We start from the raw sequence: 17422 nt of genomic DNA, 5'->3' as shown, positions 1-17422 counted from the left end.
GAATTGGAGAACATTGAATGAAATGACTTATACAATTTTACTGGTGCACGAAAAATTATATCCAATGTCGAAAGCTATTCTTAACCTATGCAAATGTGTCGATGTCATATATACTAGGTTAAAACAAGCAAATCGAAGTTTTTGTTATTTAATTCGGAAGCTTTTCAAAAAAATTTCACGCTTTTCAATTTTGCCGATTTTTGTATGATAATTGCGACATTTTATCTCCATCCCATAATTATAATTATTCTCCTAGATTGTCTTTCAAACAATATAAAACTTATCTGCATATAATATAAGGTTCGTGAGATATGAGGTTTTAAAGTTGCATAACTCACACGGATTATAAGATAACTATCGCAACTTTCACGAAACCGCACGATAACAGTATGATTCCACGAGGCAAATAGCAAAAGAAAAATAATGAAATTACCCGAATAAAATGAAAAACAGTAAAAAATCTTCAAACAAATTGACGAACGAGACCTTCTGACGAAGCTAAAACAAACCGACGCTGCCGCGTCCCCCCGATTCGCTGGACACAAAATGACGTGCATTGCTCCACTTGATTTATAGTCACTTTGGTTCCCCCAACCAGTGATTTCCCTACACCCCCCTATAGGGGGTGAACACCCCCCCTAAAATTTCAAACACCCCCCCTAATTTTGAGGTGCGATTCGACACTGAGGGGTTCTAAACCGCAGTCTGCGGGTCAATTACGGCGGGTGACGATTTAAAATGGCCCGCCGAACTTGAGTGAAATAGTTTAACCCTTCATGTGGTACCTTTTGAGTTTTAGATACCGTCTATTGTTACACCATTATCACAGTTTAAGCACGTTTATTTCGTAACAATTGAATTATTCCGGTATCTTTTAGATATCAGCCATATATTAAGAAAGCTTAAAGATGTCACAAAACGAAAACTAGGAACTGAAAACAGACGTTTTTTAGATGAATGACAGCGTTTTTATTTCTTTATTGAAAAGAATCAAACTTCAGCGATTTGTCTCCTCACAAAATATTTCAGTTCTGAAGGAATACAACATTATGCGACATCATGATCAGTTGACGAGCGTATTTCAAAATTTAATTCATACAAAAGTCAAACAAACATGTTCAAAAAAATTAGAAATGTGTAACAAAACAAGCCATAAGTAGCCATTCATACAATGCCAGATGAGCAAGTAACTTCATTAGTCACTATCAGTTGCAAATTACTTGTTGAAACGTATTAGTATATATTTTCGGTTGAAAGCCGTGCTTGTTATCTATTCCCCGAGAATTCTATCAGGTAAATATTATAATTATTGATTTTATTACATAACAAACTGCGATGCTAGGTGTATCTAAAATCAAGCTTAGAGCCTATTTTGGTGCCTATTTCTCAAAATTTTCTCAGGGCGCTTAAGCGCGCCCTGAACCCCAGCCGTGTCGTCCCGCACTTTTCCTCGCTCCCCTTTTCTGGCCCTACAATTTCATTCTGCTGTGGATTTTGGCTCGCCGGCAATCAACTTGGGGGCCCCCCATGTACATCGTTTCTTAAATACATATATACCATTTTTTTAAGAATGCAAATAGCCTAGTTTTATCTCTAATAGCAAATTATTTACCACCCCCTAAATTTTGAAACACCCCCCCTAAAGAGAAAAGCTGGGGAACATACTGCCCCCAACCCTTGACCACGGAAAAATTCTCCTCATACTTTACTATTGCAAAAGTTATGAAAAATATTTTGAAATTGTTTCGAAGAGTTAGCGCTTACAAACTGGTTTACATCTTTAAAACCATCATTTTCATATGAAAATTATTACCCACGTGCTGCTTACAAGTACCGGTACTGATAGCTAATTTTTGCTTAGTTTGGTCCTCGAAAATATTATATAATGACAAAGAAGTTTTTTAAATGTAGCCTCCAACTATGTTTGCAAACACGACTGAATTAGTGACATCGCTGTTTGTCAATTGAAACGACAATGTTTTTGTTTCCCGTTTCAAACTCTTCAATAAAATTTTCTTTATTTTTATTTCTTTTTTGTTTCATTTTTAAGCTTTCTATACGATTAGTATGAGGTAAATTCGGATTAACAAACCGGCGTTATGGGTCGCTGCGCAAGGTGTCAGTTACCAATTTAAATGTCAGAATCAAAATAAACAAATCCTTGGGCAGTTTGCGAATAAAGATTTCTGATTATTTACTAGGATTTTTTGTTTGTCACAAGTACCGTTATTGATAAAGTAGGAAAGATTTGTACGAGACAAAATAACGAAAATGTCCCGATCGAAAAAGAAAGAACCAGGAATGAGTGCCGAAGATTTAAAAAGGCAAATGTACCAGTCACTTCAATCAGCGGGTGTTCTTAACAACTTGAAGGTAAGTAAGGTACGGTACCGTACTGGAATAGACCATATGCCAGAATTATGGTATTAGTAGGCTATTAGTTTCCGATATTGTGGCACGGCGGGTGTGGCTCATCGTGCTAAGCGTTAGGAATACGCTCGCCATCGTACCGTACCTCTGATTCCTCTGGGTACAGGGGTGGGTTCACGGGTTCTAATCCCATGCAGGGATGGTTACCGGTATGTGCGCGAGGATTGCTGGACTCCTCGTCGTGGTAGGGTGGTTCACGTAACCCTGTAACCGCTGGTCAATTACGGCTTCCTCCACCATCAAGACATGCTTCTGCTGTTCTGTGCTTCCGAAAACAAATAACTACCAGTACCGGTAACTAATCCCATACCCGACATGGAATGGCCACCGGACAAGAGGCCGCGGTTCGCCATATGGTTAAGCCATCTTATCGACTTTCCTTTCCAACGGGATAAATTTGTAATTCCTATCTTATCCTAGCTAGGGTATTCAGTTATTGAAAATTCTGAAATCTATTTCAACATAAATAAAAATTTACTTTTATACTGGTGGAGATGAAAGAGCCAGTTATTTGTTTCGGCTGTATGGATTTGGCGGTGAAGAAAGCCGTAACCGAGTACGGTACGGTAGTGGTTACATGAACCACCCTCCGGTGGCTAGGAGTCCAGTAATCCTCTTGCAAATAGTTATCCTCACATGATTCGAACCCACACAGGGTAATAACAGGTGCGCGGATATTTCCAAAAGTGTTGCACAACACCGAACCCAGGAACCACATGGAACACAAATAGATGTGAGATGTGTTGTTTTTATATGTGATTAGGTCCTGCATCTTTTCTCTCTATGCGATGAATTCAATATAGCAATCAATATAACTATTACCACTGCTATTACTGTTTTATTTAGGGATATCTTCGACAAAGTGTAATAAATGAATTGAGAGGAAAACATCAGGGAAGCCGAGCTGAGAATGATTCTGATCTGTTAGCAGCAACAATGAAGAAAAATGGTAAAACAATTAGATCAGAAAAAATTGTGGGCTAATAAAATAGTAGACCTTTCCCAGATTTTTCTATTTTCAATTTTTGAAAATTGGGAAGTGATTTGCTGCTAAAACAAACTGAATAAGATAGGAAAAACACAATCCTTGCACCTGACAGCTCCTTTTTTTTGTTCCTTCATCTGTGAAAATTAAGTGGTTATGTGTTCTCATACCCAACATGGACTAGTAACTGGATGAAAGGATTAAGAGAAATTTTAATAAATGTATGGATGTTGTAACCAACCAATCCTGATCCTAAGATAATAATATTTCCGAACATATCATCAGCTGCTTTTGCAGATTGTAGATGTGCGACCTCTAAAAAATTATCCTTTGATATCTAAGCCTTTAGCATTATCACTTAATTATTCTATTTCAGCCGAATCCACATGGAATCAGAAAGTTGTTGACAATCTAATTCTTCATCATCTGAAACAGAGTCGTTATCTTTATTCTCTCTCGTTATTTCAACAAGAATCAGGGATAGATGAATATGACGTAAGTTTTTTGAGTGAAGTTAGGAATTTTGATCGATGGTCTACTTCTTGCTCTTTTAATGAAAAAGCTATTCTTCTTTCAACGGATGTTCATCAATTATTTTATTTACCACTTTTAATAATAAAATGCCAACAAACAAACAAAATCAATTTACTTCACATAAATGTATGATTCAAATTGCACTTCCAACTCCTTTTATAAAAAAAATTGACTCTGGCTCAGGATCAACTCTTAGAGAACAAAATTTTTATTATGGACACTTTCGTTCACAATCCTTCTTCAGTTCAGACTTGGATTCCTATTTTGAGAAAATTTGAAAATTAACTAATTAGAAAAATCACAAAATTTCATTTTCTAATCCCCCAAATATTTACCTCGTTTTAAATTTATAGGAGGCATTGACTGAAGAACTTCTTTTACGACTGGGAGCGTCTCCTGATCTTCTGCGTAACCATAACGACAAAGAAAACAACCAATCATTTCCATCACCAAATTCAAGTTCCACTCCTGTTGCCGCAGACAATGGTTCAAAATCACTCATGTGGAAACTTCTCTCAAGAGTGTCGTCAGCACAAAATCTTTCTACAAAATTAAATCAAGATTCGTTAAAGGAAATGAAGCAAAATCCGAAACCTATGTCTCTTGGTAAGAATGTAAAGATTTCTTCTACTTCCAAAGTCTTATTATCTAAAACGAAAATTTATTAGTTTGGTATTTTATAATTATAATTTGCAATCAATTTTGATTCAAATATTTTAATAAGTTTATTTATCTTTTTATTTGATATTTTCACGCAATCACTCTACACAAGTTTTTTTTGAAGCATTCACGTTTATGTAAGGAAACCCCCAAATCTTTTTGTTTTGACATTGCCCACCCAATTTCTAACTTCTGAGTAAGTTGGTGGGAAGGGGTCTAATGACGGGAATTGATATCATTTGTTTTTATTTAGCTGACAAGCTGCAAGCTGTTGATACTGAAATGGATTATACATTACGAGAGCGACGTCAAGGTGACATTGATTATCGTCAATCTGTTGCTACTCTTGCTAGTGCCACCAGAAGGGCTGAGGAAGTTGCAGATAAACGAGCGAGAGAATCATTTGAACAGTGGAAGAAAGTAGAGCTTGTTGCCATGAGAGTTTCAGAATCAGAGAAAGCTAGAGAACAGGTTAGTAATTTTTTATTTAATCATTTGATTATTTTTTTTTTAATATCCATGCATGCATCTGGAATAAATATAAATATAACTGGAGAACTACCCGGCGTGGACTGGTATCCACACGAGAGGTTATAGTTCAGCATGTGTTGAAATTTTCATAGGAGATTTTTGACGTCCAATTTTTTTTTCTATAGTTTTAAGCTGTGATTATTTTCTAAATGGCCTGAGTTACAAGTCAAGGGGTCTGGTGTTATTTCACATTTTTTCAACAGATCCTCAGTAAAACTAGAGAACTTGAGAATGATTATTCACAACGAAAGGAAGCTTTGGTTTCAAGAGAAAAGAATGCGATTGAAAGATTGAGCATACAGAAAGAGGTTTGAATAGGATAAAATTTACTAAAATAAAAATTTGCGATTTTGAGCATTTGACATGTTCAAAGCAGTTTTGGGGACTCTACTTTCTTGGACACTATTCAAGAGTCGAAATGACTCAGTCTTAACTCAGTGACTCTAAGTTGGCTTGAAATCTGGACTCTGGATTCGGGTACTTGTATTCAAAACCATAGGCAAAGCAAGTTCATTTACAACATAACTACTCATTGAACTTTAGAAAAACTGTATAAAAGAAACGTCAGTGAAATAATTTTCATTCCAAATTTTCTACTTTGTCAAATCAATCTTTATAAACACACACTGATCCATGTATATGCTTTTATTAAATCGGATCGATTGCAAAATATATTTTCTATTCTATATCTGAAAATGTTTTTGAAATAGTAGTTATCAGGGATTCGCCAGTATTTTTTTAGGCTTTATTCAAATAAAATGAAATGATATTAAGATAGGATTTCCATATTTATAATAAGAGAGAAGAAAGCCAATATGGCAGCTTAATCATATAGTGATCCATAGCCTTCCATATGGTGACCAGTTTAGACATAGTAGAATATAGTTGTTGTTTCATATGCATAGGTTTGGAGCAGTCTGCTACAACGAATACTTCAGCAATTTCTCGTCAATATTTATCCCCCAGCAAATTGAAACCTATGAAATAACAGGATAATGAGTAATGCAATAAAAAGCATGTTAGCACAATGCGCCATTGACGAGCAAAAAATAATTTATTTCAATTATTCAGTCTTTAGAGAAAGATCTTTATCAACAACGTCAATTACTTCTGTGTGAACTGGAGCAAATCAGAATGAGAGAGAAAAATTTACAAGAGAGAGAACTAATGATGCGTGACATGGTATGGGATTCAAAAAAGTAGTTTGTTTTTGTAAGAGCAATTTCAAATAACTTTTTTGTCTGATTATTGACCCATCTATTTGTCGATGGCTATGATCGCACTATTGATTATAATATGTGGGTTCACTCAAGTATTTAATTGCATCTTCCTTTGCCATTCAAGTCCATGTAAAGGTAAAATGGTTAGGTAACAGCTACATTAACTGATTTGGATTGTAAGCCTTCTGTCCTTTTTCTCTCACCAACATAATTATATTTATATTGCAACTTCATTTTTTTGTGCAAATCTTCATTTTTATGTATTGTAGGAATCTGTCAAACTCAAGGAATTGGATTTGATGAAATCAGATGTTTTGAACCAACAAAGGTCAAATGTCATAGATCAAACAACTGGGGTCAAAGTTCCAACTCCGGAAAGAACTCGGAGAGATTCTGTTGTGTCATCATGTGCTGAATCATTGCGGAAATCTTTGACAGGCAGAGAAAGTGCGTTTTCTCTGATATTTTAGGATGTGTAGTGTCATCTCATCTGCTTTTGATTGCAAAATTTACGAAAAATACATAGAACTCTAAGCAGGATAGTATTCACTCTCTTTTTGATCAGTAATGGCTAGTGACCTTATCCTCACTTTTAGGTGTGAAGATTATTAAATTATCAGAGACCATAAACTCGAATTGTGGAATTTATGTCTACCTACCTGCCAGCATTCTTGACTTGAATTTTTTTTAGTCTCAGCTCTCAGGTCATCCTCTAATAATTTCAAGTCCACTATTTGCTGATATCTCTCTCTCACAAGGATACACCAAATATAGTATTCAGCACTATTGGTTCAGGGAACTTTTTTAGCAATACTCACTTAGATTAGACCTTACTTGAGTAAACTTGAATAAAAATATTCTTTTCCATTAACAGGTCGTCAACTGGATGAAGTTTTGAGAGAATTAGACTCTCGTTCTGGCGAAGCAGAAATGTTGAGGAGAGAACTTGAAACACTGAAAGGAGAATTAACTGAAACTAAGGTAATTATATTGGCTGTATATAAATACACCGGATTAAATGAAGTGTTCCCCCTTAATATATACACCGGAATAAATGAAGTGCTCCCCTTAAAAAAGTTTGGACAAGACTCTTATGCATATATTTTTAGAGTCATGTTCAGAAAATAACTGAACCAAAACCGTCTCCAAGACAACGGAATGAGATTTCACCCAGAACTAGCAATGAGAATGATTCATCTCTAAGAAAAAGATTGGATGATTTGAGCAGGTTAGAATATGCCTTACTGCAATCTGAATTTGAATATTGAAATACACCTGGATGGTGATTGTTTTCCAATTTCTAACTGGGCGTAACATTTTCGCGTCTTTTAGGTTGCAGTGTCCTAGTGCATTACATACTAATATATGGCTTCGAGACTGCATCAAGCCCATAAGGTTATTTTCTGGCAATTGGCAGCTCTGTTAATTTTCTGGCTCTTCATGAAAATAACTGATGATACTTCCCCTAACTAAGTTGGCATCTTAGATGAAAAATCATAAGTTTGAATTTTATTGCCTTACAGTGTAACAAGTTGGAGCTTGCTTAGATTTTTCTTCAGTACCGTTGTGACAAAAACTTTGGAAAAAATTTCAGTTTTTCTCTCCTACTATTCATTATTTCCTTTCTTTTGCAGACAACTGAATGACTGGAAGAAACAGGATAGAGCTGAAAAAGAAGCCAATATACAGAATGAGATTGGAAGATGGGTAAGGTGTTCAAAATGGATTGAATATCTGATCACTAGAAATTATTTATGTTTGGAATTATATGATATATTTGACTATTTCTTTGTTTGAGAGTAACCGATCTAGATTGTAGTGCTTGGAGTCATTGAAAATTGACATCCAATTCCAACTCTCAAAACTCCAAACCAGTGAAAAGACTTCGGCTTGACTCCAGACTCTTGTTTGACATGATTCTTTGTTGAGTACGCTTACTTAGCTCATTACTTTTGTAGTTTTAATTTATTACCGTTCGAAATCTGAATTTATTAGCATTCCAAAATTCAACTTCGGTCCCAATTTTTGACTCTGTAGAGCAGGCCTGCCCAACCTTTTTCCACTCGCGGGCCACTTTCACATAAGGAAATTCGCTGCGGGCGCAAACGTTTGTACCAAACTTTAATACCAACCAAGTCCTGATTTCGTTAGAATTTATATAATACATAAAAGGCAAGATTATTTACCTAAAATCAATCACGTTAATAGTTATTCACTGCATGGTTACTCATTAGTGCTGGCGAAATATTCGAATATGAAGTCGAATATTAAAATAGCAGTTTAATATTCGAATATCTGGGAACACAAGGCGTGTACATGACACTCGCGGGCCGCTGAATCAAAAAATCAATCATTACACAACGAACTTGTGAATTTGTGATGACATCACGAGAATCTGCACACAGTTACTAACAAACAAAGACGTAAAAATTGAGTCTTATATTTGAGAGATGCAGTTTAATTATTTATTTATTTTCAGTGGCTATGATATTGTCTCAATGAGCGTAATGTGCGCCAAGGTCGCGGGAACATCAAGTTTTAGTGGGCCGTTTCGTGAAATTTGAAACATCAATACAAGTATTTAATGAAAAAAACATTACAATAACTTTTGGACGAATATACCATATATACTACTGTAATTTGGGACCTCCTGAAGTATGCGCACCAAGATGACGCACAACCTGAACTCAGGTTGTGTACCAGGTTAGGGTTCAGGTTATGCGACATCTTGGTGCGCATACTTCAGGAGTACCTTAATTTGAATATGTAGAATTGTCAATTTTATCAGAATTATTGACGGATACGCAGTGAATATATTTCCGGCATTTTATTTAACGCAAATATAACATAAACAAAAATACAAACATAAAAGAAAAACGAGTCCCGGAGCCAGCAGCAAAGATTGTTGGTGACTATTTATTTTACGTTGGCGATAGAGACGATCAAAGCCTACACGGAAAAAGCAATCAGAATGAAACTGATTTGAAAATTTAGGTTCCAAATTCATTCCTATAAATTAAAAAACGAACGTCGATGTACAGCAGGGGGTAAGACTTATACATAAAACGTAATAATAAGAATTGGCATCCGGATGTACATAATTGGCGGGAATAATCACATCAAAACCACAAAACATACTTAAGCCTATTTAAAACATAGTAAGAAATTGAAACGTCTGCTTACAAAATTTATTGGACGGGCTGCAAAAAACAGTCAGGCGGGTTGGGCACCCTTGCTGTAGAGCAGGGGTGGGCAACATACGGCCCGCGACGAGATTTTGACCGGCCCGCTGACTGTATCCAACCACACTCTGTAATGTGGTCCGATGCATCATTCCTGAAAGTTGCCGATCGCTCTACTCTGACCGCACTGTCAGAGCATTGATGACTTAACAACAACTTGTTAAGGTATCAATGGCCAGAGCGAGCTGGTGAAATAAACAATTGCCTTAGTGAACAAACAATGGACCTTTACCCGAACTTTGACCCCCGAAAAGTTCTTTCTATACTTTACCATTGCAAAATTTTCGGGGCTTATTTTAAGAGTGATTTCAATTGGCGCCTGTAAAATGGGGTATGTGTTTCAAACCATTATGATTCATTGCATACAACAATCTGTTTTTCAAAAGTACCGATAAAGAATTTTAGACCAGTCTATCACAGCTATTTCTACACTAATTTTTTATTACTGCAATTAAATTAAAACGCTTAGGAAGACAGAGTGATCATTGAGTTATCTGATATATATTTAAATTTTTGAAACACAACTGAAATCTGACGAATAGAGTTCAAAAACGAGGTAATGTTTACGACCACGCCTGAAAATCTGTCTGAGGGAGAAAAGTGTCTGAGCGGATGCGAAAAGGTGACATTGCTACGTCACTTTTGCACCTTGCTGATTGGCCAATGTCACGAAGTAAACAAGGAAGTTGATGCTCGGGGAAAGGTCCATTGCGTTAGCACACTTGTTAAACAACAAAGCAGAGAGCGTTGTAAACATTCCCCACTACTGTTATATTTAGATTCTAAATATAAATAGATTTTATATTAGGTTTTATTAACCATGGAATACCCCAAGAAACGTAAAGTTGACAGTGTAGAGATTTAACAAAGATTGTATACCGAAGTATTTTTACAAAGGTTGGCAACAAAGCAGTATGTTTACTGTGTGATCAAAGTGTTGCGGTATTAAAAGAGTACAACATTAGTCGTCATTATGTAACGAAACATGGAAACTATGGCAATAATTTATCAGCAGTGGAACGGCAAACTAGAGCAACAGAACTGGACAGAAAACTTGCTAGGGAGCAGACTGTTTTTTAAATGCGATTTATAATTTTCTTTCTTGCATTAGCGAATAAATATGTGATTAAGATATTGAATACTATTCATGTAATAATCCGGCCCGCCGAGGCCTTCATTTTCCCACATCTGGCCCGCCGACTAAAGAAGTTGCCCACCTCTGCTGTAGAGTACAAAAATACGACTCTGACACGACCTTGGTGGCTCAGACTTTATTTTCAACAAAAACTTGCCAAACTTATTGCTAGATTATAAACAACTATGCATAAGTAGAAAACCAAAATTTGCTGAATAGTAGAATTTAAGGAAGAATTTTTCTCCAACTTGAGCGAGTGATTTACAAATCCCATTTTTCAGAAAACTGAAGTTTCAAAACTTTCTGATGCTCGTGATAAATTAGATGAAAAACAGAGACAACTTGAGCAAATGACATCGAGAATTCAAACTAGAATCAATTCGGAACCAAAAGGTAATTTTTACCTATTAATAAACATTCTAGATGACTTTTATATGATTTTTATTGCTCAGAACGAGGCTATGCACTTTTATTCAGTAAGGAAGTACTAGAAAGGAAACACTGCAATGATCAAATATCTTGGGCGATTGTGGTTGGTAGGGAATCTGGTGATTTTTTGGTATCTATTAAATTAGATAAAATGTGATACTTGTTGTACGGAGTGTGATTTTGGGAGAATGGTAAAGTATTAGCCTTTGCACCCTGTTTACATTTAATATGTTCGTTAAGCATAAACTTTTTTGCAATACTTGAATATGGAGCAATTCCATAAACTTTGTGGAAAAAAGTTGAAAAAATTTTTGAGGACTTTTTTGGGTCTGAATCATTGGTGCCTCTTTCCAAACCATGTAGGATTTTCATGAATGATACATAACAAGTTTTTGCTATCGCTTTTTTTAAATAGTCTGTTACGTGTTTGCAAACTTTACTTTTGACACCCTGGATGTATGGTGTGATAAAACTTCTTTCTTGATTTCCTTCCAGCATTTTATATGGTCAGCTTATTGTTGATTTTTGTGTTTTTTAGACTGCCCTTATATGGCCCGAACTTACTCAGCCTCATGCTTGTTGGTTACCAACCTCACTTACATGCTAGCTATGACTTGATATATTTTTAAAAATTTAGATTCTGCCTCTCCTCGCTTCAATGAACCTGCTTCAAAAAGTCTTCGAATTCTTATGGATGATGTCACAAAGGAGCCATCCATCCGTGAATATGACCCCGTACATCCAGGTCATGTGAGATGGGCAGATGAGATGCCATACTCTGTGCAACCTAGATTAACCGAGGGTAAGTAGTGCTTAATGAACAGATTAGATAGGGTCATAGAATTTAGTTCCAATGCAAGTTAAGTAAAATATTATGACTTCATTTTCCTCAGTAATCCGAATTCGAGGTTTAAAAAGTTTATAACAGAGCAGTACATTTCCATATATGAATTGATTTTAAAATGAAATTGCATAATTTTATCTATATTCTTGATATCTTCATAGGGTGGTGGTTCTCTATTATAAGTTATGCAATCATTATATTTCAGGTGGTCGGAGTCCGCGTTATTCATCCCATAATACTACAGGAAACTCAAATCTAGATTTTGATGACTCTAGCACAACCACCTCCTCTGGTGATCTCTCAACATCAGGACTGAGACAGGATATACAGAACAAGTAAGCTGGGCAGTTAGGTCTGATATTGCGCCGAAAAGCTTTTTCCCCTTCCTGAGATAAAATGAGAAAAAGACTTTTCTTTTGCATTTGCAATTTTTTTTTTTATATTATAACTCGTTATTTTAGATTTCGAACCCTTGAGAAAGAATCTGAAGACTTGGAACAAATGTATAAGAGATATATCCAGTCAAATTATAAGCATATATCTCCTGATGTACCTGGTGAGTTCTTGTATGCCAAATTATCCATTCCTAATAGCCAAATGTCAAAAACTGTTGGATTTACATAGTCCTAAAAAATGGGATTTTTGAATTGATTTGAAATTTATATGTTCAATATTTTAAATCTGAATTCGAAAAATAATCGTTTGAAGCAATCAAAGTTTTATAGTATGATGGTAATCTATTTTCTAAAATGGGAAAGAATAAAAACTAACCAAATCAATCTTACCTCAATTTCCATTTATTTATCAATTCAAACTGATTGTTAACTGGGTATACAAAGAAATGTTTCAGACAACCATATTACTGTTGTTTTTGTCAAATAAATTTCACACATTTAAACACTGCTTCTTTGTATCTTTAGGATGCAGTCAAAGGCAGTTGTTGCCAAGGCATGACTTGAAAACATCTCACAGAGAGAAGCCTCGAAGCTCACCAGCCGCTAAATCAGGTTTGAGCGTTTCAAATATTAACAAGAGCATTGTGTAAATATAATTTCTGAATCTTTCAAACCTCTGGTCAATTACGACGTCCTCCATTATTTATGTCCATGCTTTTGCGACGGTTCACTGGTATTACATGAACAAATTAAAATGCACAAGAGCTCTGTTTTTCCTATAATTCAGGCCGTCTTACACACCTTCTTTTGGGCGAGTTCAATATAGGAAAATCATTAGGAAGATTATTATTTTTTGATCCAGCTGTTGTCTAAAATCTGTACTGAATTTGATTTTTTGTTGCATGGTTGAATTTTATTGAAATCACAAATCACTTTTACTACTTCGAATTGACCTTTGTGAAACTAACTCGTTATGACAACTTTCAGTCTCTCGGACCAGCAACAAGCCGGCCAATAAACCACAAACCAAATCAAATCCAACTACCGTACCAGAATACCAATCAAAACCAACTGGAACAATACATACAAAACCATTGGAAATGGAAAAAACATCACCAATGACCTTGAATGAAAATACAGACAAGATCAATCAAAGCCAAGGGCCTATACCACTCGAAAACTTGGAAAAGAAGCACGATTTGTCAGAATCTAGCATAGCTTCAAGTGTATCTGCGAACAACAATGAACGTTCTTTCAATGCAGAAGAGGAGAAATTAGCATTGTCTCACCCCGAGCAACAGCAAATAACATTCAAAGACAAATTAGAAAGCTTCTCTTCCCAAAAAGGTAAAAAACATTCAAATTCAAACACGTCTAGTTTGTCTGATGACTCCAAACCCCTCAGCGACGTATTGAAACCCAAACCTACTGTGCGACAATCCACTTTACACCCAATTACAACTCCACCCAAGAAATTACCCCCAATATCTTCCCAAGAAGCGGAGTCATCTCCTCTTGCTGTATCTGACCTTCTGACTTGTGAATCGGAGGAGGAAAAACCTAAGCCTATTGTTTCTTCACAAACAATGCTTCCGGAACTCAAACCAAGATCGTTTATGATGTCACAACCTGAAGCTACAGTGAGCAGCCAGTCAGATTCAATAAGCGAAGAGTTACGGTCATCAACTTCATCGGAAATGAGTGACCCATTACGAAGGTCATCATTAGAAGTAAAATCTCCATTCGAACGTCCGTCACTTCTTGAGAAAAAGAGAGAGGAACTGCAACAAGTTGGTGGAATTTCTGATTCTTTGGAACTACCGAAGCATGACGTTAAGTCATTATATCATGAAGAACCAGATGAGCATGGTGTTCAATCACCGAAGCGCGACTTAAACCTTGGCTTAGATCTTCGTAACGATGATGAGATTGAAAACCTTTTGCAAAGTATCGATAAAAGCAGCGCTCGCAGCTTAGAATGTGAGACTGACCGAGGACTCGCCGAATTGCTCAACCAAGTGGAACCAAAAGCCTCAGTGACATCACAAAAAGATCTTGGTTTTCCTCTGATGTCACAAAGCCAACAGAAACAACCAGTTGTTACATCACAAACGGCGTATATGGCAGAAGAAGACAGCTTATCAAGAAATGTTGGAGATAAGATAAAGAAAGCTGATAAAGAATCTAAATCTTCATCAGAAAGAGATCAGAATTTGTTGAGCGATAAATCAAATGACTATTCAGATGAATTTTTGTCTTCAACAGATTCAAAAACAGCTTCGGAAGTCAAAACAATGTCTGATTTTGAACCTTCCTCAACTTCAATTCCACACATAGATGATAAGGTGAGAGATATGGCTTTATAATTCAAACAATCTCCAGCAGCTACAGTTGTGCAGTTAGTTACTTAACATAGAGACTACCCTTTTTATTGAGCATTGTTTCATTGCTGTGAATGATATATGAATTGAACAGCTAGTCTGACTTGTTTTTCTTGATATTTGAGTTGTATTTTTGAACTTCGCTGATTTCAAGTTACTTTTAAATGGCTAAATTTGTAAATGACTACAGAATCCCATAGTATAATGGTTGTAATTGGAATCAAAACTTTCTGACCAAAACTGAAAAAGCATTAAGTAGACCAAGCAGTTCTCAATGTTTTTGGGGTCAAAGTTTAGTTCCTCGCAGTTAGGAGCTGGTTTCTGAATTGAAATTTTCTTCAACCTTGAGTCAGCGAGCTTTGTCGGAATCAAAATTTTGTTTTGTTGAGTTTTTTAAATAGTTCATAATTTGGTCTGAACTTTTCTTGACTCAATAGCGCTACAGATTGATTACTGGCTCGCTCACATCAGTATTTATAAGAATGTCCACAATAGTGCAATACATAAATGCTCTAACCAATTTTATTTCATAATCCAGGTCACAGGAATGCAACAAAGCAATGATGAAGATAAGTCTGGTGCTGACGCAAATTGGTCAACTTTACAACTGGATAAGTCAGGTTAGACTTTTATTAATAAAATCATTCTTAAAATTTTGATCTCACTACATTAGCCATACAAAGATTCATAATCAGTCTTAGTTGGGTTGATCATATGTTTAACTTTTTATGCACATATCCAATGGTGGTGTTTTATTGATCTACCTGCTGAATTAATATAGAACGGTCTAGGTTGGACAGTATTCAACGGTAAAGATGTTTTTTTAGAAATAATTGCTCATTGTTTAGAGCCGTATTCAGAGTTGAGGTATCAGTCAAAAAATAAATACAATCACAGTCTTTTACGGAATGATAAATTAATGAAATAGTCCCATATGATTAAGTATTCATCATAATTACAAGTTGCTGCGTATTGAAGAATCTGAGCAAATTTCTGATATTATTACCACTCAGACTGGAAAACGTAGTTTGTCATATGATTAAGCCATCTTATCCTCGTTCCAGTCTACCGGTATTTAATATGAGAAATTGAATTCTGTTGAATTTTTTCTTTCGAATGGCAAAGTCTAAAAATTGTATAATCATCAGGAGAATTTGCTGGTTTCGATCACGCAAAACAACAAGTACAGTCACCGAGAATATCAAAGAATCGCCAAAAGGAAAACCAGAATGTAGTTGATGTTTTCGAGGAATCGCAATCTTCTGATTCTATTGATGCTGGTAGCAGAGGGTGGGTTTGTATTTCAGACGACTTTTTTATGGTTGAATAGGATTTCTTTGTTTTTTTATACAGTCTGTTCAACTCATACTATGACGCATTACTAATCACTTATGCGTTTCTTGAATAGGACAGATCCATGATTTTGACTGGTAATTTTCACGAACTTCATGGCTCTCGATGGCTCCTTTATACACATATGTGCCTCAGCGACTACCATAGCTCGCCAGGACTGTTAACTGGATAAAATTTTGAAATTCTCCATGTAAATAAGCCACCTTATCATTTTTTTTCTTCAAAATAAATATGAAATTGTTTTTTTTTACACAGAGAGAAGAAATCTCAGTCCAGTGGTGATGATTTCTGGTAGATAAGGATGGAATGTTGTTTTGGTATCCTCTAGCGAGGACGATAAAACAATTCTACATCGTGTCGGATCGGTGTGGTGTACTTACCAGCTTCAGCTTTATTCTTATTTTCATACCATTTTGGTACTTGGAGGTTGATGACGTCTGATACCATGGAACATTATGCGATCTTTAAAACTTTGTTTTTGTCTTGTATCATATCATAACTGGGTTCTGGAATGTTCAATTGAATATCAGCTCTTCTACATTTGTGTCACCTGCTATATTTGTATAACAAGTGTTAACGTATATATAGCTTTCACTATGTCAGTGGTTTGTTGTGACTTTTATTAGTATACCATTTTTAGTGTAACCTCATTTTCATTTCAAAGCCTACTCAAATGCGCCAGATCTGTGGACGAAAAATTACAACTCCTCAGCTTTTACCCAACAAAAAAAAAAGCTTTTCTGCCTGGAATTTACCCTGAAAGCTTTGACTCCAAGACTTAATAGAAAAAAAGAAGTTTTCGAACGCAGACTCAATTTTCTCTCCAAAAGTATTATAAAATGGGGTTGGCAATTATTAAATGATAAGGTTGGGGACCTTCTAAATCTATTGTATGCATCAGTGGCAGATAGAGCCAGTTACATTGGTCTTCAAGCGCACAGATATTTTTAATAATAATCATCTTTTTTTACTTAGTTTATTTCATGGAACGAGGTACGGTTATCGGTGAAGGCTTGAATTACAATATATTTTTGCATGCTTTAGAATCCTCTGTACTTATAGTTTTATATAGTAAAGTATTTTATAATACAAATGTATTCAATTTTAGTATGTAGACCACATTTATAGACAGGTTTTTATGTGTTCCATATCTGTAGCGATTGATTTGAGGCAGAAATCCAAGCATACAGTGGAATCACTTTCAGCCAGACACAAATTATTGTGACTTTCATTCTAAAGTGTTCAACCTTTGTGCACTGCCGGAATATTATAGAGTTGTGAAA

The 17422-nt window shown here is 35.7% G+C and overlaps 1 protein-coding gene across 1 annotated transcript; it reads left to right on the top strand.

The window, feature by feature from the left end:
- The first annotated feature begins 2077 nt into the window (after window positions 1–2077).
- LOC120329557 (uncharacterized) lies at window positions 2078–17246 on the top strand. The gene is made up of 20 exons (XM_078118495.1): window positions 2078–2373; window positions 3277–3379; window positions 3792–3910; window positions 4303–4555; window positions 4863–5080; window positions 5344–5448; window positions 6212–6322; window positions 6630–6807; window positions 7235–7341; window positions 7470–7588; window positions 7995–8067; window positions 11019–11130; window positions 11804–11968; window positions 12216–12345; window positions 12472–12566; window positions 12931–13017; window positions 13393–14750; window positions 15325–15406; window positions 15935–16076; window positions 16395–17246. The coding sequence occupies exons 1-20, from the start codon at window positions 2272–2274 to the stop codon at window positions 16432–16434; spliced, it is 3699 nt and encodes a 1232-aa protein (XP_077974621.1). The 5' UTR covers window positions 2078–2271; the 3' UTR covers window positions 16435–17246.
- The last annotated feature ends 176 nt before the right edge of the window (window positions 17247–17422 follow it).

This window comes from Styela clava, chromosome 12 (assembly GCF_964204865.1).
Source record: "Styela clava chromosome 12, kaStyClav1.hap1.2, whole genome shotgun sequence".
NCBI classification, from domain to species: domain Eukaryota; kingdom Metazoa; phylum Chordata; class Ascidiacea; order Stolidobranchia; family Styelidae; genus Styela; species Styela clava.
Note: the sequence above shows the minus strand (reverse complement) of the source record. Positions and strands in the feature narration are given on the sequence as shown.